Raw genomic sequence first — 21,548 nt, 5'->3', positions numbered from 1 at the left:
TCCATCGGCACTAGGCAGCCATGTCTAATACCTCCAGCCGACTCCAGTCACTGATCGATGGATCAAACAGCAACAGGTTGGACGTCTGACCGTCTGCCCTCTATGTTGGCGTGACCGGTTGACACATCATCATCATCCGACATTTTGAGTCACAAAATCGAAGAAAAAGTTAATAATTCAATAAAGATCATTTGATTTTGGTCTTTGCGCTTGTAGCAGTTTTGTCTTAATTATATGTCTCCTGTTTTCCTTAGTTTATAGGTCATTTCTATATATATTTCATATATATAATATTTCAATTTTCATTTAATATAAATTGTGAATTTAGTATATACATAATGTAATATTTTGGCTTGCTTTAAATTGTCACACATGAGTACACATCAGTACAAAAAAAGGATATTTGCCTACAGTTCTGTCTTCCTGCTCAGCGTCCCTGCACAGTTATTATAATTATGTTTTTTTTTCTTAACCCTGCTTTGCAGCCTCCCTCCAGGTTTGGCTTTTTAGTCACCTTAGAAACTCACTGTGTCTGTTTTTTCTTTTCCTTTCCCGCATTGTCCCCCTCCGTTTGGCGGTAGCTTTACCGGTCAAATGTGTCTCAAACAGCTTAGACAAAGCTTCGCCCCTTTCTGCCGCGCTGCTGGTCACTGACAAGCGGATTTGTTTGCAGTGAAAGTGGCTCAAGACGCGGCTGGGCGTCGAGCAAAGCGGACGTGAAGGTTTGTGTTGTTACATTAGGGGCTGAGGTTTGACAACAAGCGTCCTGTTTGCTTATGTTGGCAGTGCGAGTTTAGCGGTGACCATGTCTTCGGTCAGTAAGGTGTGTCTAATTTTCTGACACACTGTAACTGGCTTATAGGCTGATTCTAAATCTTCCCTCTCACCTAACAGTCTCCCCGCCACACAGAATGAAAGACACACAAAGTAACTCTTACTGGTTTTGTGGTTGAACCCCTGACCTACTGGGCGCCTGTTTGGACCTGTTCAGAACCAGTGTTACAGTTTGAACAATCACAGTACTTTACTATGGACAGACAGGTGAATAATTATGGATATTTTACATTTTGAAGTAGTCATTTGCCACTTTTATTTAAGCAACTTACATCTGATGTAATATCATATGTTTCACCTTTTATAGCCTCAATTAATGCCTCGTTTTCTCGTATCTTACCAAATTAAAATTAATAATAAAAAAAGTATAAGTACAGTTAAAAAAAAGGCCTATAAGATGCTCTTGAAGATTAAAAAAATCACACAAGAGAAAAAAAACCTAAAAACATTGCTCAGGCAAAAAATGTCAGCAGGTCTCCATCAGTGTGTAAAGAGTCATAGTTATAAAATTCCATTATTTATCTGTTATTGTAGCCATTCTCTGTGTTGTAGATTTCTGTGATGTTCCAGTGAAATGTGTTAATCAGCCTTCCATCTCAGGCCCTAAATTAATTTACATCTAAACCAGTGTTTGAGCTGCCTTCTCCACTGTAAACAGGTGCTTGATGTTTGACATTGATGAACATTAAACAGCTAAAGCCCTCACCAGTGACTTTAAAGGAAGACGGATATACAGATATATTCGGATGTATTCTGATTTCCCATTCTTTTTAAATTTCCTATAGGTTTTAAAAGCTATCAGAAATGTTTTAAATGTGACAACTAGAATATTCTTCCACAAAAACCTCTGCATGGTTTAGAAGAACAAAAAGTTGTGAAATCACATTAAAAATGTATTTCACTTTCCAAAGAGAATGACATAAACACGAATTCTAGCTTCAGTGCAATGGCAGATCATAAAATAAAGTTTTTATTTTGAAACGTGTAAAATCATGCTGTTTTCCATCAAATCACATGTAAAAAAAAACAGAATTGAGGCATGTAAACAGAGTGTAAACAAAAGCTGAGGCAGTGTGTTTTCCTTCGTGGAGCCTTTGACTGAGACAGACATCATTCATTCATTTATCATCAGGTAAGTATTAACAGTTGCTGCCCACTCATCCCTCCAGTCTTGAAGAGACTTATAGCACCTTGAAATTAAAAACATTAAGCACCACTTGGAGCCAATTCAACACTTGCTAACCCTGGCTTTAGCTGTGGTTGGGAACCCATCGAAAGCGGAATTCTCCCTGCTGAGTCCTTGAGGTAAAGGCACGTCCATGAGGAAACACCTGAGTCCTTATGGTGCAGTGTTCTCTAACAGAAGTTCTGAAAGAAGTGATGCTCTCTTCGGCCTCGGCTCTATCAGTCCTTGTGCTTGTATCTTTGGAAATACAAGTCTGTAGCCCTGCGAATGAGCCAAACATCTGTATAGTCTGTGAGTCCTTCTGTAGTTTGGATCCAGAGCCGTGCAGGACAGCATTGCAGCGTGTGCTGACGTCTCTCAGCATGTCCTCCACTGAATCAGAGGACTCAGTTTCATATCCTTCATCCATTCGCAGACGCTTACAGGGGCTAAGTGAAGCTTTCTCAGCACGTGGCATCGATTCTCTCTCATTTTTGTCCCTGACCGTCATCAGTTTCTGAACAAGGCCGACAGAAATAAGGTTTTTAAGGGTTATAAATAACTTACTAATACAAAAGGTTACGTATTCGAAATTAAACTTTTTGTCTATGCTCATCTCAGTTATGTACTCACTTCAAGCACGGAGGCCAGGTGCTTGGCTCGATTAGCCAGCTGCCTGAGGTGAAGATTTTTCTCCTGAAGGGAGTCAATTTCTTCCTGTCGTCTGTGAAGGGTCTCATGGAGCTGCAGAGGCACATATTAAAACTGTTAATTGATGCCGATAAGGACACATGTAAGTGTGAATCCTTTTTGTTTGACTTCATAACTAAATTATGTAAATATTTACCATTTACCAAATTATGTATATATTTATGTTTAGACTGCATAGCTATTTGTGTCAGAGGCACTCAGATTTACCTGATTGTTGACTAGCAAAGACTGCTCCAGTGCCCTGCCATGATACTGGGCAATACCCTGCCAGGGAGCTCCATCCTGTACAGATGGGTAACCTGCGTCTGTAGAGGATGTGTTAATCAGACTCTCCTCCTGAGAGAAGTGCAGCTGAGGGGTGAAGGGAGGTATGACACACCCCTGCAATGGTACCAGTTCAGCTGAAGAGAGACTGCTCTCCAGTGCGGAAGGAGAATCTGACAGAGGGCACAACCAAGGATTCAGAACATACACACACATTAAGCTCTAGATTTTAAGTGTAGCCTCTGAGATAATATACAGTTTTCGTACCTGCCATGAAATCCAGCGCATAATCTCCGAAGTTTGGCTCATCTGCATCAGATTCATTCACCTGTCGGGGAATTAAACGAGTTAACTCCAGTGATATCGGTGCAGGATTCCAGCCCACCACATCACGAAATGAATTTTGCATTATGCAGGAAATCTTTTTGATTTTCCCCCAAATCAGCAGCTTTAAAAGAACAATAGCACAGTAACTTATCGCAGGCCACTGAAAACGTTTTCCTGACCTGAGAGACGAGGGAGTCGCTCTCCCGTCTGACAACAGAGGTGCAGTCTTCCAAATCATCCCATGCAATTGTTGAAAAAGCTGTAACACAAGAATGGGGTCACAAGGTGGTTTAACCCCGGTGATGAACTAGTTTACAAATGCTTCCTGCCGGCAGAACACGAGAGTCGCGTCAGAGACGCTCATACCTTGTTCAATGACACGCGGGAAATCCACGTACACTTCGACCGGGCTGCTGCTCCGTGGCACCAACACTTTATCCTGCAGGAAGAACGTGCTTTAATACTTTCAGTACTATAATTTCAACTGTTGCATTGTGCACTGTATTGAACAGCGCAATTCAAACCTTATTGTATACCGCAGCTCTCCACCCCTGTTGTCCCCTTTGCTTTGTGCACATGGCACCAAACGCACTCCCGTCTATTTGCGGATCCATCAGTTTAGGTGTGACTGTAGAACTGAGTGGACATGATTTGATTTGGAGCTCATATAGTCGACATTCTCCCGGTTTGTGTTTCTCTGTGCCGCGGTTTCATACTTTTGGCCCAATCAAATTGGTCTCCAGGGAGTAACGGCGTCCTCGGAGATTAAATCGGTGCACGCTAACGGTTTTTCTGCTCTGAACTGTAAAGTGGAACCGCGCGTAACGGCGCCATTACAGCAGGTGCTCTCTGCATTAGAATTGCACCTCACACGCCTGCAGCCAAATATTCTCTGAAAGAGGCGCATGTAGAGCCTGCCATAGTGTATAAGAAAATACATTACCTGTCAATATATAATTTATATAATTATTTAATTATATAGCTTACTACTGTGTGCATGGCTATTTATCATTCAGAGCCTGATCGAGGCAATTAAAAGCTGCATACGTTCGTAAGCTTCAATAATCAGTTATACTTTGAGAACATCCCCTAAGAGGACTTTCATTTCCATACTCTGTGTATGCACCTTTGCCAGGCATTTGCAGCATCACACTTTTTCAGAGGACTTCTGAAGCTTTGTGAAATTGCTGGGCTTTTTATTTTTGACGCCACTGCATGTAAAAGGGTTTAAGTATATCTTAAGAGAACAGTTTTTGTTTGTTTTTATTGTTTCTTTTTCCATAATATGCAAATAACTCAAAATACTGCATTGCAGATATTTATTAGACTAAAAAAGGTTAATAAAAATCTATTTCCCATTTGTGAATTCAATTCCAATAAAAGGACCATTTAACTGCTGTTTGTCAAATATCATGATTCTTTATTAATATCATTAAGACGTCCTGAATACTGACAGACCAATTTCAAAGATCATATTCCATCAATTCAGGCAATCGTAAAAGAACACAAATTAATTGCTCCTCATTTATTTTATTATAGCAATAAATTCACTACAGCACAATTCCCAAGTCATGCATTAAAGGATTGCAGCAGCAAAACAACTCAATAAACAATGAACATAACTACTTAGAATTAATAAAAATAAGGATAACACATACCTATGTTTTACCTTCCATCAATAAATATGCAAAAGTATTGCTAAGTTGTAAAACAATCAGTGCAAGACGAATTGTCCAAGAGGTTTTTTAGACAGACTGCATGAACACCAGACATTACTTCAGAACATTACCTTAATCTTGTAAATGTAAATGCAAATTGTAACACATATTAATACATATTATCCTCAAATTAATCAGTTCAAAGAATTTTATTGCCAAAATGGAAGCATGAGGCATACTATTGTCACATAGTAGTCGTCACTTCCATTGTCTCCTGGTTTAATGACACCAACAGCTTCAGGTTGTCCTTGCATTCCTGAGCCAGATTGTGGGTACAGCTTTCCTGATCTGCAGGCATCAAGTGTTGCTTCAGTATCAGAGAGCAGCCCTCAGAAATCTTAGGGTTCATAGATGATTTGGTGGAAGGTGGCTGGCTACATGGTTTGTGCACAAAACAGTTCAATTTCTCTTCCTGTGACTGGATGATTGCATGGTCAATGAGCCCTTGTTCATTTTCCAGCAACTCACTAGCGAGCCTCAGTGCACAGCTAGCAGTCAGTGATGGTGGGTATTTGTTGAAAGCATAGTCTGCTAGACTCAATTCGCACACTTTCTGTGCAAGGTTGCTGCACTGCCTGGGCGTCTTTGTGTCTGGAATTATTCTTGCCAACCTGTTATGCCCTGTTTTCTCAGTCACAAGGCGGGCAGCCTCCATGCAATTGGTATAATAGTCCAGGAAAAAGGCCAGGGTGGGTGCAGCAAGGCAGAAGTTAAGCCGGAGGAGGATGAGACATTCCAGGTTGCAGAGTTGCTCTCTAGTAAAGGCATCACAGCACAACGACAAGAGATGGCTGATCCGCGGTGAGCAAACCTCCACCTGAGACAGACAAAAAGAGTGAATTATACTCACTGAAATCCAAAGATTTAAACTCATCTGTTGATTAAGCATATACCACATCCAGCAGCTGACCTGTTTACTGGCCAGGAGGAGTGCAGTGACACCCAGGAGCTGGAAGCAGTCTGCAGCCACCGGTGTAGATGCCAGGAACCTGTCCATAATGTTCACTGCCAGGCAGCAGCACTCGAAGGACAGTTCTAAATGTTTGTGTACAGGGATAAGCCAGCTGACGAGCTTACACCTCGCTTCTGCAGTCAACTGCCAGAAAAATACAGAACCCATCAGTATAAATAGTATATTAAAGTAATGCTTAGATTTACAAATTGGAAAACCATTATTTTAGTGAGTTACTCAAAGTGCTTGATATTTTTAAATGCATTCAATTTAAAACTCTTTCTATTTCTATCTTCTCCTACATGTGGCTGGCGTGCCAAGCACTTGCAGGGATGGTACTGCGCCTCTTTCTCTCTCTGGATCTTGTAACCGATGTCTCCGTACTGGAGGTACCAGTTGGACAGGTAGTCGGCTGGACGCTGCCCCTCTGAACGGAACGAGGACGCATCTATCCCCCCGGGGGAGGACTTCGACGAGAATCCCAAATCGTCCTCGAAACCGGAGTCGCCCAGTTTGGACATGAGTGTTTGTTTTCTTTGCCTGGCTGTCTGCCGACGCTGAGCTGGTGTATGTGTTTCCGTTGGAGGAGATGTGCCGTCCATCCGCCTTCGTTTGTGACAGTCTCCGTCTGTTTTGGAGCTGCTGTCACCGTTCACAAACGGCCAGGTCCCTGCACAGCAGCAGCCTCCTGGATGTTGGTTGTAGGATACTGAAGGGAGTTCCTTCTGCTGACGTCAGTTTTCCCGGGGTCTTCCCCGCTCATGCAGCTCACAAGTTGCCCGAGGCTAGCCTACCTAGTCATCTAGGTTTGGTTATCCGAAGACTGAATCATGTCAACTGGATTTCTTTGTCTAACAAAGAAAAATAAATCCAGTTGACATCTTCAGATAATCGTAGGATTAATTATCTCAAATGTTGAAGGGAAAAATAAATAAATAAAATATATCCATGCAAAGGATTCAATCGTGTGAAATGTATCCCAGTTTTAGTGGGCACACGAATTTCACAGTGCCAAGGCTATAATACATTTAATTTTCATGTACATTTAATTTTCCGGAGAAAAAAACGTTTGAATGTTTCAATCTCACGAAAGTCGCTGTTATATTAGGCCTATAGGCTATGCGAAACTGCTGTTTGTAAAGGTGGTAACTAGAAATAGGCCCAAGTATATTTTCTCAGTTACACTGTATTTCATATACTTAGGCTGCTTTATTGGTGCATTTCCATTTCATGTTACTTTGACCTTTACATTAGTGCAATCTAAATGGAAATTGTGTTTACATTAATTTGACAACTTCGACAACTGTAGTTGTGTTTTGCAGTAGATACAAAGTAAAAAAAATCGTGTAAGCATCATAAACGTCTGTTTGTCACGGAGTCTATTTTCCACAATTATCCAAATGCCATTGGCTGGGAGATGCTAACTTCCGGGTTGATCTACACAAACGACTATAGGCATAGAGTTTGTATTTGTCACATCTGACTGTTGGTATCGAATATAAAATGTGAGCTATTGTTTGTAATGGTATAATTTCTGCCACTACTTAAAATATTGTAGATTACTATGCATAGTTATTATTATTATTATTATTATTATTATTATTATTATTATTATTATTATTATTATTATTATTATTATTATTATGCTTTTAGTAATGAATATACGTCTAGTAGCATATTAAAGTGAACAACAGTGACAAAAAAACACAAGGTTCACACCAGGCAACTCCAGTTTAATTCTCAAACTAAACTGGACAAATAAAAACAGTTTAACAGCCGACCCACTCCCAAGTATTTCATAATATTACAACATTGTGTAGCGTAAAGTAGGTGTAGTATTAAACACCAGAGGGCCTGAGGGTTTTATTTGCGGTGGGTGGAACTTTTACGCTGACGGCTACAATACAGACAATCCGGACGTCACCTTTCAAACTCCAGTGCAAGACAAACGATCACCCTAAGTCAGACCTGAACGAGGCTCCAAGTATGTCCTCTGTATACGTACAAAAGGTATTTAAATGGCGTTACTATTCTTCACGGCTTATTGTCGCTGACGTTTTACTGCAGCATCAGGTGGAACAACTTAAAAAAAGTGAAACATTAGCAGTTTCGCTGGCTACTGCTAGCTGGGTAGCTAAGCTAGCTGTTGGATGTCCCAGCTAGCTAAACAGGATAGCCAACGTTAGCTAAAGTTTAAAAGGTGTCTAACGTTAAATTTGGTGGCTAACGCTGGGTTTTGCCGGCGAGTAAGCAACATGCATGATAATGTAGCGTTAATAAGGTTAAGGCACCGAAGAAGAATGGACGATAGAGATTGCACAAGCTAGTAAGCTAACGTTAGCTTAACGTTAGTGCAGCACCATTCCATAACAAGCTTTATTAGATTAGCTCAATTCCGGTAATTCTTTGTTTGATAACGTTCTAGTTAACTGGGAACGTTGAATCGTTGGCTTACTATAACGTCGCAGTGGTTCGTGCATGGTCTCTGTAATTAATCTAATGCTGGTCTTATTTCTTTAATAGTTTTGGTAACACGAGAAGCACCAGGTTCAGATTTTCAGCTTCTTCTTGTCGTAGTCTTTAACATAAGTGTTCTATAATGCTAACTAGACACAGTTTATCCCCAACTGTCTTAACTTGCCTAAGCATGCGCCGAGTTTACGTCTTGGCTCTTTTTTATTCAGATTCCAAGTTCTGCTACTGTCTGAATGATATGACAAGTTATGAAAGCTCTCAGAAGCTGCCAGGGAAAGTTTGTGTAAAACAGTACAAAGACAACTTGAGGTTGAATGCCAGAGATTTGGAAAATGACCCTGCCTATTCCCGGTTGTATAAGTATGTTTAGATTGCATAAACTATAGCCATAATAACTGAACATGTTGTTATGCAGTTTTAACATTAGTGAACCATGGAAAACTCAGGCAGGCCTTACCGGCCTAGGCAACGCTGCTGGGAGAGAGGAGGAGCTGCAGCAGCAGCAGCAGCAGCAGCAGACAAGCCAGAAAGCTGGAGGATCCAGGACCAGGGGCGAGGACCGAAAACCAGACCAGAAGGATGTCAGCAGGGAATGAGGAACGGGGGTGGGTCATACATGGCCAGCCCCAAAAAGGGAGCACAGGAGCCCCTCAGCTATTCACCTGTTGGATTCAGAGGCGGTAACAGCCCTTTGCGGAAAGATGACCACCAGTGGTTCTCGGGACCTGAGAGTAGTGGGAGTCGAGAAGATAACTGGAGAGAGCGCTTGCAGCAGTCACAGAACTGGAGGAGGAGTACCCACGGAGAGCTCCCCAAGGAGGACAAGGAGCAAGGGTGGAGGGAAGCCACTGATGGCAGTATCCATAAATCAGGTAAGAATTTGGAAATCTCCACACCTTAAAACAACTGTACCAGATTGCAGTCGGAATGATCATGGTTTAAAAACTGTGCATTGAGTGTAACTTTTACCCTTATCATAGTGATGAATAGTTTATCAAAATCTGTATTGAACAGACTGTATAAACTGGCTGTGCTCATCACCTTTGATATGTACAGATCACTGCTTAAAATCTTTCCAAGAAAACATAATCACTTGTAATTTTTGCCTCGTGTGTATGGTCTTCCAAAGGGAAAAGACGCAGAAACAGAAACAAGAAGAAATCTTTTGCTGAAGAGAAAAGGAGCCTTGTGAATGAAGAGTGCCCCCTCTCAGCCCAAGAGCAGCGCACCCTACAGCAGGCAGAGAGGCGGCTGAACAGAGATGAGATCTACTGCTTGAAAAAGGTACAAGCTTGTTGATTGGTGGTTCAAATGAACAATTTATAATTTATATTTGCATTGATACGTCAGTAATACAGCTAGGTTAAGTTAAGATAATCTATAATTGTTTTGTAGCTATTATCTAATGTTTTTTTTATTTCTCCTCTTTAAAATTTGTTCAGAAATCCCACAGCAACCCCAGTGCACTTTACACCTGCACTCTGTGTGACGTTCTCCTGGAATCTGTTTCTGATGCTTACAGGCATATTCGAGACAAACGGCACAAAAAAAGGGCCCGGGTGAGAAATGATCTTATTTCGAATATCAGCCGTTCCAGGAGTATAGTAAACATGTGTAGACAAATGATGCCACAATAAACCCCTGTTTCTTTTTGTGCGCTTCTGTTTATAGGAGAGGCAAGAACAGGTAATGCTGATTGAGATCATGCCTCCAGACCCAGAGCAGATCATTGCAGTGACTGCTGCACTGGAGGCTGTTGTCCAGGAAAATGGGATGAATGATCAGGATGTTGAGAGAAGACAGTGTGTGGTCTCCATAATGCAAGACTTGCTTCTATCCGTCCTGCCTGGTGAGTTGCGTAGGACACGTAACTGACCCATAGTTAGTCAGATTTTTTTTCCTTTGTGACAGTCAGGTTTCTTTGCATTTGTGAATTATGCTTTAATGTTAATGCCATAATTTCCTCTTTCTCGTCTGTAGAGATTCGCCTCAGGCTATATGGATCATCTTGCACTAAGTTTGGGTTTAAAGATTCTGATGTCAACATTGACATCCAGTATCCTCCTCACGTGAGTAGACCCAGTGTGCGTTTGATAGGGGGCATACCTTTTTGTTTTACAATGTTTTCCTTAATCGATTATGCAAAGCTACAATATGCACTTAAGCTAGTGCTAGAATGACACCTGAAATCAATCCAATCTGCTTGCTCCCTGTACCTTTTTGTTGTATTCTGTCAGTCTTTGCTATATGATGTCATGCTCAGCACATTGTTGAGATGTTAAAATAAATTACATTGCTCCAAAACTTAATATCATTCTGAAATAATTTTAGATTTGCTGGTTGGTTAGAAAGGTGTGTTTTGCTCTAAAAGTTTAAGAAGCAAATATTTATGCACTGCTCTTGGTGCTATTCAGTAATTTTGTTTTGTACATGTGGCTGTTGTGTTTGTAGGAAATGCCAGATTCATTTCTTTTTTTTATTTTTTTTATATATTGTGTTTATGTTGTATAAAGGCTTTGAAATGAAATGTATTCACAGATGCATCAGCCAGATGTCTTGGTGTTGGTTAAGGAAAGCATCTCTGTCAGCTGTGAGTCAAATATTTTCCAAATTCCACAACAGGAAAGTCAATCATGAGTTTAAATGTCATGGAAGTTTTATATTTAACACTACTTTTTCTGTCTTCAGCTCTCTTTGTTGATCTGGAAGCTGACTTTCATGCCAGAGTGCCTGTGGTCATTTGCAAAGACAAAAAGAGGTGGGTATCTCTGACAAGTGTTCAGTTACTGCATAATTTGAATGTCTTATTTATAAATTAAACCCTCTGATTTTAGAGAAACCATCATAGTCAGCTTGAACATGAACCTAATTAACCCAACAGAATGTTTTTTATGTACAAAAAGAAATAGAGCTACAAATAAATCCTAAAGCTTTTATTTTTCTCAACAGCGGCCTGATCTGCAAAGTGAGTGCAGGCAATGAAAATGCGTTCCAAACCACGTCCTATCTTTCTGCTCTAGCAAGTCAGGAGCCTCTCCTCCACCCACTGGTCTTGTGTCTTAGACGCTGGGCCCAGGTATGTTTCCAGTTCAGACTTTAATCTCTCACAGGGCTCTTAAGGCCTGATTTGTGTGTTAAACATCACATTTTATTTTTATTATGAATAGTTTTGCTTCTGTCTTAGATCTGTAAAATTGACTGCACGGAGGAAGGTGGGCTGCCACCATATGTCTTTGCCCTCATGGTAATCTACTTCTTACAACAACGCAAAGAGCCCCTCTTGCCTACTTACCTGAACCCAGAGGTTTGTGTTCTTGAGCCTGAAATAGAATGCAGTACTAGTTACAGTATATGGTCATTGGTAGTTGTTTTCAGTTTAAACTAATCATGCAATTGTCTTTTAGATTAAGATGTTTTCACTTAGCAGGCTGTCGGGCTTCAGTCTCACACGTGTAGAGGATGGATATGTACACTGGGCTTACTCCCCTTCCTCTAAAGAATCATCACAGCCAGCAGAGGGATCTTATATAGAGGGAAAGGTGAGCATGAAAGATAATTTAAATGTTTTTATAGATATAGATAGATAGATAGATCTATCGAGATAGATAGATAGAGATATATAGATATATAGATATATAGATAGATAGAGATATATAGATATATAGATATTATATATAGATATAGATAATATAGATATTATATATATATATATATATAGATAGAGATAGAGAGAGAGAGAGAGAGAGATCAAAAATGCTTTTATATTAGCTTTTTTTTTTTTTTTTTTTTTTTTTTTAATCACAGACAAAATTGAAATGTGGAACCAGCTAATACAATAGGTGCTTTATTATGGTGCCAATGTTAACTTTTGTAGGTAGTCAAGTACTCAAAGTATACCACAAGGGACAAAAATGGAGCATGGATTGTGTTGATGTTTAAGAACATGCATCATGCAGACTTTAAGCCACTATTCTAACAAGTACTATCAAGTGTATCATGTCACTATTTATTTGTTTTCTTGCAGGTTCCACTGGTATTTCAGAGCCCTCATCTACCTGTTGAAGTTGGGCTTCTCTGGGTTGAGATGCTCCGTTTTTATTCACTGGAGTTTAACATGGCTGACAGCGTAATCAGTGTGCGGACCAGTGCTGTCCTCTCCCGAGAGATGAAAGACTGGCCAAAGAAACGCATAGCTGTGGAGGGTTGGAAGTTTTCCCATTTGTAGTACAAGTTAAAAATATTTGCTTTTTGTTTCTATAATAATCCCGTTAAAGCTTTTATACATCAGAACAAGTGCTCTTACACAAGTGCCAAAATTGTAACAAATGATCAGCATTAAAATGAAATACAGCTTTTGAAGCTGAGTTTAATTCTATCCAAAAATCAAAATTTTTGCTTAACACATGAAAGAACTGATTTCTTTAACACTGTAATAATGTCTTTCAGACCCTTTTGCTGTGAAAAGAAATGTGGCCCGCACCGTGAACAGCCAGCAAATATTTGAGTACATCCTCCACTGCCTCAAAACCACATACAAGTACTTTGCACTGCCACTCAACAAAACAACAAAACATTATCGCAATACACAGCAAGGACATTTTCAAGGGGCGAACGTCGATGGCTTGAATAAAGATTTTGGCCACCTCAGCATTGAGTCACTGCCTGCAAGTCAGGGTAAAGGTGAAAAGGTAGAAAATGGCCCAGAAGACTCTGACTGCATTATTGAAGAAGAGGAAGAAGTTGAAGGATACAGTGACTCAGATGAAGAGAGAGAGAAGGAAAAAGTGGACCTGGGCAAAAGCAGTCTCTCTGAGGATGAGGAGGAGCAGGACGAGGATGTTGATGTGGATGCACATAGATGTCATTTAGACAGCTTCACCACAGAAGAGGAGGAGATATTCCCAGTGGATGAGATCTCTGGGGAGGAGCTTTTGTCTGATGAGGAGGGTCCAGATTTGGACACACCTGGTTCGGTGGATGAGGAAGAGGTGGAGGTGGTGCCTGCCTGTGTATCACCCCCACTTTTAGAAGACACGTCTAAATATGGGAGTCAAGAAAATAAAAAGCCAAAAGAGTGCAGGTTGTCTTATGAGTTTACTAGGCAAGCCTTCACTAGAGGAAAGGTAATTCCTATTCCAATTCCTATTCCTACAAAAAATGTCAAACCTAAGTAATTATTTTCTACTTTTGTCTTAATTTGTATTGTAGGTGACTAAGTTTAAACTAGACAATAAATTGTGGCACATATGTTTGTGTGCACCATCTAAGTTAAACTAACTTTCAATTTGTTTGTAGTCACACATGGTCGTGTGCAGCTTGTGCAAGCGTGATGGACACCTGAAGAAAGACTGCCCAGAGGATTTCAAGAAAGTGCAGCTGGATCCTTTACCCCCAATAACACTGGAGTTTCTCACTGTGCTTAACAAAGTCTGTGAGCAGTGCTATAGTGAGTAGAAGATTGTCGTGCTCTTATGCCTAATGTCTGTTTTTATTTCTGTGAGGTATTTTCAATTGAGTGGCCCAATGATCCAAGTCAGATTCAGCAAATTCTCTTAATTGCACAGCCTTGTGTGTTTCAACTTGATGAATGTCACCTGTTCCTGAGTAGGGGGATGTTTGGTTGATTTTGTATCTTCAGGTCTTGGATATGCTTAAAAAGCACCAAGTTCACTTGTCTCAAATTTCAAACTGGTTCCACACTGGTCTCAAATGTTGTTCATAGCCCTTTTTGTAGCTTTAAATATTTAATATAAAATATTTTTATTTGCAGTTTTTGCAAAACTGGCTGACAAATCACTAGGACCATTGTTCCACTCTTGTCCAGTGACTTGTTCACAAAATAGCTTAAAGTAACTTTTACTCTCCATTAACTATACACAAGCAGTATACACAGATTAAGAGTTGCATACCCACAGTATCCTCTTATTGGCCTTATGTTGACCATTGGTTTGTTTGCTTTTTAGCTGACTTTGCCCCAGATGAACTGGAAGTAAGAGTGAGAGAGCACATCCTTAAAGACCTGGAGACCTTTGTCCGACGACAGTTTGCTGGTGAAGTATACCACCATCTTATGGTTTAGCATTTGTAGTTTTTCAAACATAAGTTATGATGGTACGTTTTTATTATCTAAATTCAATATGTAGAGTAGGAAGAAATTCACAAGGGATGTTTTTGCACAGGAGCTCAGTTACAACTGTTTGGATCTTCAAAAAATGGCTTTGGGTTTAGACAGAGTGACCTAGACATATGTATGGTGTTGGACGGGCAGCAGACCATAAATGTAAGTATCCTTTTATGCCAGTGCAAATTTGAAGGCATTTAGTCACTTATGTAGCTGTAGATGGATTTATGTTTAGGTTAATCTCTTATTTGGTAAGATTTGTTTTCGTTTCCACAGGATGTTGACTGCATCAATATCATTGAAAGTCTAGCGAGGTTGCTAAAGAAACACCCAGGTAAGGATTCCCCCCACCCAACATTGACTGTCAATTTATTTGTAAGCTTACAACCAATCTTGTTTTCAGTGTAGAGGGAATGGCAGAAAGTAATTTTATGAAAGTGAATAGTCAAACAATGTCCCCCAGTGTCCCGTGATTCCTGGTAAAAGAGAACAGTTAAGAGAGAGAGATTCTTGAAAACTGAAATTGTCATTGTATACCCTTAAAGATTCTCCCCATTTGCACAATGTCACCAGGTTTAAAGAACATCTTGCCCATCACTACAGCAAAAGTACCCATTGTGAAGTTCTACCATGTTCATACTGGTTTAGAGGGAGACATCAGCCTTTACAACACACTGGTAGAGCTCTCTGTTACTACCTGTTTTAATTTTTCCCTCTTATGTTTTCTCACGTTGTTCACATTACATAACTTGTTTTGCTGTGCTTTTTATTCAGGCCATACACAACACCAGTCTGCTAGCTTTATATGCTGCCATTGACAGGAGAGTGAAGATCCTCTGTTATGTCATGAAGGTTTTTGCCAAGGTGATTATGCTTCACGCATTTGCTGCCAAGGCATCTTTGTAATGCATTAAGTCATTATATTTAAGTGTTTTATTGTGTCATAATTTTGTCCTGTACTGCACATTTAAAACAGATTTGTGACATTGGGGATGCTTCACGTGGCAGCTTATCGTCCTATGCCTACACCCTTATGGTGCTTTATTTCCTCCAGCAAAGAAACCCACCAGTTATCCCTGTGCTGCAAGAGGTACATGTGATATGTTTAAAATGGTTTGACTAGGGCTTTATTTTAATTCAAATAACATTGTTTTTAATTTTTGCATTTTTTAATAGGTATAAGTGCCTCTCAAGGGTTTAGTATTAACCCATCCAAGAAATGTTTTTATCCCTTTTGACTAAATTTGTAGTTTGTCTGTTGCAGATTTATGATGGAAAGAAGAAGCCTGAAGTGCTAGTTGATGGCTGGAATGTGTACTTCTTTGATGATTTAAAAACACTAGTAAGCATCTGTGTGTGACCTTATACACTTGATGAAAATGTGTGTTCCATCACACCTCAATAACATGTGATTTATGTCCTCTATCACCTGCAGCCCAGTCGTTGGCCACAGTATGCAACAAACACTGAAACGGTGGGGGAGCTGTGGCTTGGCCTGCTCCGTTTTTACACTGAGGAATTTGATTTCAGAGAGCATGTTGTCTGTATCCGACAGCATGCCCGCCTCACCACGTTCAACAAGCAGTGGACATCCAAATACATTGTCATTGAAGGTCAGCTTGTGGCGTTAGGGTTTGAAAAACCACAATAATAAGACATATGAGTAGTTGGATCGGTCCCCTATCAAACAACAGGGACACTTGAAATTGCTTTACCAGAGTCGATTACACGGAGTTGAAATTACTTTATGTAGTTTTTTAGAAGTATTTTTCATTGTTAAATTGTGCTTTCTGTTTAATTATATTACAGATCCCTTTGACTTGAATCATAACCTGGGTGCTGGTCTGTCCCGAAAAAGTATGACAATTTCCATCTGAGTGGTTGTCTTTTTTTTTCTTGTAAATTGTTTTTTCTGTCTTTTGAAAAAAAAAATTGTCTTTTTGCCATTAAAACAGTGACTAACTTCATCATAAAGGCTTTCATCAATGGCAGGACAATGTTCGGCACCCCAGTCAAAGTCTTTCCTCCAGTCTACCCCAGCTATATGGTTAGTATTTGCTGTCTAAACACCACATTTGCATTTTTTGGTGACATTATCCAAGAGCTGACTCTGTGATCTGTTCAGGAGTATTTCTTTGATCCTGAAGTGCTCACTGAGGGTGAGGTGGCTCCCAATGATCGCTGCTGCCGCATCTGTGGCAAGATTGGCCACTTCATGAAAGACTGCCCAATGCGGAAGAAGTAAGTACAATGAAAATACATGTATGAATCTGTCACAATGTTTAATTATGAATAATTTGGACTATGTGTTAATCTATGTGCTTGTTGTATTTTTGTGGATAATTTTGGTCAGGTCCAAGCACGTTAGAGATTTTGAGAAAAGGCTGGATCAGCTCCGAGACAAAATAGAGGACTCAAAGGATCAGATCAGACGAAGTGATCACTGGAAAAAAAGAGATACACTGGAGAAACGATGCTGCTTCCTTTGTGGATCAACTGCCCACATTAAGAAGGACTGTCATCTGTACAGAAGCCCTGCAGGTTCACACGTTGTGTTATTTATTTTTTTAAAGTACATTTTAAAAGCCACAAAAAGGTATTTCTTTGAAACTTTTATAGGTTTTCTCTTTCACTCTCTTTTTGCTTTCTATTACATTAATAATACCATGTACAAGGAATTATTATCCATTGTTGTTCATGTAACTTAAATCTTTTAATCCTTAGGAAATGTGAAGATGGAAAACTTTCCTTCAGTCCACCTGAGGAATTTGAGAGACAAAGAGAAACAGGTATATAAAAATCTGTTTTGTGGCCGTACAAAAAACAAAATTCAGTTAAATGTGTTTTTACTGTGGCAGCGGCATTGAACACTGCTACATCCATGGCGCATTTCTCTTGTCTTATCAGGGTTTGCCTATACAAGAGGAGAAGAAGAGAATGAAACAAAATGTGACATTAAGTCCTCAAGCAGGTATGTATATTTACTGCTGTGCTGTGATTTAATGCTGTGTACTTTAACTGATAATTCTTAATTTCACAAGGGAATTTTTTCTCATACTTGCCTGGTTCATTGTGTAAGTAAAACTCCAATTCCCCAAAAGTTGGGAAGATGTCGAAAATGTAAATAAAAACAAAATGCATTGATTTGCAAACCCATCAACCTATATTTTATTCACAATAGAAGAAAAACAACATATCAGATGTTGAAACTGAGCAATTTTACCAGTTCATAGAAAATATATCCTTTTGAATTTGATGCAAAAGTTGGAATGGGGTGATGTTCATCATTGTGTCACATCCCCTTATCTTTTAACTACTGTCTGTAAATGTCTGGGACGTGACGAGACCAGTTGCTGGAGTTTTAGGAGAGGAATATTGTCCCATTCTTCTCTGATGCAGGATTCTAGCTGCTCAACAGTCCTGGGCGCCAAACATTTTCTATTGGTCAAAGTGCAGGCAGGCCAGTTCAGCACCCGGACTATTCTCCTGTGAACCGATGCTGTTGTGATGGATGCAGTATGTGCTTTAGCATAGTCTTGCTGAAGTATACAAGTCCTTCCCTGGAAAAAGATGTCTGGATGGAAGCATATGTTGCTCTAAAACCTCCTAGGTACTTTTCGGCTAAGATCATGCACATCCAGTTTTGACCCTTTGACCTTGTCCCTTGCGCACAGAGATTCCTCCTGATTCTCAGAACCTTTTAATATAATATTCTGTAGATGTGGGATCTTTAAAGTCTTCACTATTTTATGTTGAGGAACATTTTTCTAAAATTGTTCCACAATTTCTAGACGCAGTTTTTTGTGGATTGTTGAATCATCTTTGCATTCTAGAGGCTCTGTCTCTCTGAAATGCTCCTTTTTATACCCAGTCATGTTACTGAGCTGTTGCCAAATAACCTAATTAGTTGTCAAATGCTCCTCCATTTGTTTTTGATTTGCGGCAATTGCTTTTCCAGCCTTTTGTTGCCCCTGTTCCAACTTTTTATGAGATTATGTTCCTGGCATCAAATTCAAAGTGAGTTATTTTCCACGAAATGATAAAATTTCATATTCATTGTTGTTTTACTTTTGTTGTTTTTTTTTTGTTTTTTATATGCCAAATATCAACAACTAATTTAAACTATAATTATTTTATAATATGTAGAGAAAATGCTCTGTTTAATTTTATTACTGAAGAATTTCAGTAAAGACTGTTAGCTGTGTTGTATTTTGAGTCAACTGTCTTCTTTTGTTTTAGGCTTTGTGAGCAGAAAAATTAAGGGCAAGATATTTAACCAGCAGGATCAGGTTGATTCATCTTTCTCTGGACAGAGTGCATGCTTCTTGATGTCTTGGCCAAAGTTTTGCATTTTGATCCTCTTTATATCTGCATTTTACTATACAGTGCTCTTCCGTTTCTCTGAGTGGCTGTAATTGTGACCTGAAAGAATCTATATATTTTCTTTGTATAAATAAAGCAGAGGCAGCTGTCAATTTACCAAGAGGAAGTATTCTGACATGTTCTCATTCAGCCAGATATGTGTATATTTTTAATGTACAAGACTTGCTGGTGTGAGCTGAAATTGACCTTTGGAATACATTTTGACTATTGCATTCTGGTTTGTTTCAGGTAGTTTAGCCTGCCGAAATTTGGGTCACTCTGGTCACAGGAAGAGCCCAGTGGAATGAGCAACAGGCCACGTGTCCTTCTCTTGTCTAAGCAGACAGCAACCCAGAGTCCAGAATCCACTAAATTTGAATGGGACTGTTGGGCCGATTGGAGCCTGTAAAAAGCCAAAGCCAGGACGCCTTGACTTGAAGCCAAATAGGGCCTTTTTATGTGTTTGCTTTTCCCCCTAAAACTCTCCTCTTCAGAGGAGGTTTTTAAACCTTTCATTTTAACAAGACAAGCCATTAGTGCATGCACTTCATATGTGTTTACGTACACTGCCAGATGACTTTTAAATTCATTATATTTCCAGCAATGTTGTTGCACATTCAGTGTAAAATTGGGAAATGTAATTACTTGAAGTGTCTGTAAATTAAAATTGTCCTTGTAGTTGGGTAAGATCTAGTCTTTGCAAACATTACTACGGCTCCAAGAGAATTGGACATGGTGGTAGTGAGTTGTCTACTATGTCAAGTGACTTGGTTAAGAGTCAGTAATTTCAAAGGAAACCAAAAAGTCAATCATCAGTTAAGTCCTTTTTTTATAATTGCAAGGTTTTTAGAATTTCTAGTTATGTTGACATTTAAATGGGGGGGGGGGGGGGAATTAGGGCAGTTTTAAAGGAATTTCTTTTAAATGTTTAATTTATCCTCTGCACTGATGTCCATCTCTCTGGCTCCTCCTACAACATGTCTCTGTGCATCTCAGTGTTAAAATTCACCCTGTAAGTATTTTATTTTTATTTTTTTTTCCCAGGATGATGATTATAACTTTTGAGACTGGTGATCCGTCTCTCATACATAATGACCCTCAACTATCTGTGCGAATGGAAAATAAAACTGTACTTCCATAGCTAACCCTGGCCTATGTGTGTGGGAGTGGACATAGCATCCATACACTCTGTGATTAAGGTTTGAAGAAATGGGCTGATCAAACTGATGGCATAGACTTCTGTAAATGCTGCGTTCACTTACTCTTAAACTGGATGTAACGTGTTGGCTTAGTGGGGAGAGAAATGTGTTTGCTACAAAACCTAATTTTGTTGTTAAACTACCAGATTTGTAGCTGCACTGAGAGTTCAAACTCTTGAATTATGTTGCTGCTAGTTCATGTCTCAAAGACCTGCTTGTTCAAATTAAGAAATAATGAAGTCTTGGTTTATTCTAATGTGGCTAAATATCAAATGTGTTGTAATGAATTCCCATATTTTACAGTAGCTTTGTTTTAATGCCAGCTTTGTTTATTTGTTCAACTCAAAGGGACATTTAATTTTGTTAATGAGGAACCCCAGTCCTGCCAGGAAGTGTTGGCTTGCATTTTATTTTGTCAACAGGAATACATTAAATAGAAATCAAATCCCAGTGTAAAACATCTTGACTCTTATTTCTTTAATATCTTTACAACACAATATACAGCAGTGTAAAAGTTCCTTATTGTTGGTGGGAGCAGTACTCTGATCAGCTCTGCAAACTTTTATTTATTTATTTTTTGTCTAGAAAATGAGAGATTTGGTTGACAAGCCTACAGGTGGACCTTGGCTTAAAAAAAAAAGAAATTTTAGCTTCTTACTTGTAAGGTTCTACAATGATAATGTGACTTGTTGGATGCTTTTGTCCACTCCAGAATTGAGCTGATCAAGTAAATCCACAGAAAACATTGAGATGAAAACCAAAATAAAATCCACAGAGAATGGAAAGAGTACACCTTTCCACAACTACAATGAATCCAGAAAGTAGTCTCAGCACTTAACTTTTTCCACATTTTATTTGACAACCTGAATTCCAAAATGGATCAAATTCATTATTTTCCTCAAAATTCTACAAACAATAGCCCATAATGACAACATAAAATAAGTTTGTTGAAATCTTTGCAAATTTAAATTAAAAAGTGACAGTTAAAGTTAAACAGATTAGAACCACCAGGACTCTTCAGAGTGGGCCAGCCGACCAAACTGAGCAATGGAGAGAAGGCCCTTAATCAGGGAGGGGACCTAGAACCTGATCGTCACTCTGAAAGATCTCTAGCATTTCTCTGTGGAGAGAGGAGAAACTTCCAGAAGAACAACCATCTCTGCAGCACTCCACCAACAAAGTATTAAGTAAAGGCGGTGAATACTTGTTTTCTTGTGTATGTGGAAAAAGTTAAGCACAGAGAGTACGTTCTGGATGCATTGTAGTTGTGGAAAGTTGAGGGTGTAGTCTTTCTGTGTTCTATAGAATTTTTTTTGCTTTTGGTCAATGTTGTTTTGTTAAATCTGATTTCACAAAAGAGATTTCAAGCATGATTTCTAGTGCCTTTTTTTCACAAACGTCAAATCTTTGGGACGTTTAC

The 21,548-nt window shown here is 39.3% G+C and overlaps 3 protein-coding genes across 5 annotated transcripts; 1 reads left to right on the top strand and 2 right to left on the bottom strand.

Annotated features, from left to right (window-relative positions):
• Positions 1 to 1,880: 1,880 nt before the first annotated feature.
• mcidas (multiciliate differentiation and DNA synthesis associated cell cycle protein) lies at positions 1,881 to 3,879 on the bottom strand. The gene is made up of 7 exons (XM_067521332.1): positions 3,838 to 3,879; positions 3,668 to 3,740; positions 3,481 to 3,560; positions 3,242 to 3,302; positions 2,918 to 3,147; positions 2,633 to 2,743; positions 1,881 to 2,516 (listed from the first exon to the last, which is right to left on the bottom strand). Exons 1-7 carry the CDS (start codon positions 3,877 to 3,879, stop codon positions 2,085 to 2,087), a joined length of 1,029 nt encoding a protein of 342 aa, XP_067377433.1. The 3' UTR covers positions 1,881 to 2,084.
• Positions 3,880 to 4,824: 945 nt separating this feature from the next.
• On the bottom strand, positions 4,825 to 6,733 carry LOC137136453 (cyclin-O). Its single transcript, XM_067521826.1, has 3 exons — positions 6,274 to 6,733; positions 5,930 to 6,115; positions 4,825 to 5,836 (listed from the first exon to the last, which is right to left on the bottom strand). The coding sequence occupies exons 1-3, from the start codon at positions 6,571 to 6,573 to the stop codon at positions 5,204 to 5,206; spliced, it is 1,119 nt and encodes a 372-aa protein (XP_067377927.1). The 5' UTR covers positions 6,574 to 6,733; the 3' UTR covers positions 4,825 to 5,203.
• Positions 6,734 to 7,828: 1,095 nt separating this feature from the next.
• On the top strand, positions 7,829 to 20,578 carry tut7 (terminal uridylyl transferase 7). 3 transcript variants are annotated; one of them, XM_067521288.1, is made up of 30 exons: positions 7,829 to 7,981; positions 8,862 to 9,318; positions 9,576 to 9,730; positions 9,889 to 10,005; positions 10,118 to 10,295; positions 10,427 to 10,515; positions 10,985 to 11,036; positions 11,135 to 11,204; positions 11,396 to 11,522; positions 11,631 to 11,750; positions 11,851 to 11,985; positions 12,471 to 12,648; positions 12,893 to 13,569; positions 13,742 to 13,892; positions 14,410 to 14,496; positions 14,626 to 14,726; positions 14,844 to 14,901; positions 15,141 to 15,244; positions 15,342 to 15,431; positions 15,544 to 15,657; positions 15,832 to 15,909; positions 16,003 to 16,180; positions 16,377 to 16,424; positions 16,523 to 16,614; positions 16,693 to 16,808; positions 16,921 to 17,108; positions 17,292 to 17,356; positions 17,475 to 17,538; positions 18,807 to 18,856; positions 19,179 to 20,578. In XM_067521288.1, the coding sequence occupies exons 2-30, from the start codon at positions 8,880 to 8,882 to the stop codon at positions 19,185 to 19,187; spliced, it is 3,930 nt and encodes a 1,309-aa protein (XP_067377389.1). In that variant the 5' UTR covers positions 7,829 to 7,981; positions 8,862 to 8,879; the 3' UTR covers positions 19,188 to 20,578. The 3 variants fall into 3 exon arrangements, with proteins under 3 accessions (XP_067377389.1, XP_067377388.1, XP_067377387.1); XM_067521287.1 differs by lacking the exon at positions 18,807 to 18,856; XM_067521286.1 differs by having other exon boundaries at positions 18,807 to 20,578.
• Positions 20,579 to 21,548: the final 970 nt, after the last annotated feature.

Source organism: Channa argus, chromosome 11, assembly GCF_033026475.1.
Source record: "Channa argus isolate prfri chromosome 11, Channa argus male v1.0, whole genome shotgun sequence".
Taxonomy (NCBI): domain Eukaryota; kingdom Metazoa; phylum Chordata; class Actinopteri; order Anabantiformes; family Channidae; genus Channa; species Channa argus.
The sequence above is the reverse complement of the archived record's forward strand: the minus strand, read 5'-3'. Positions and strand labels throughout refer to the sequence as shown.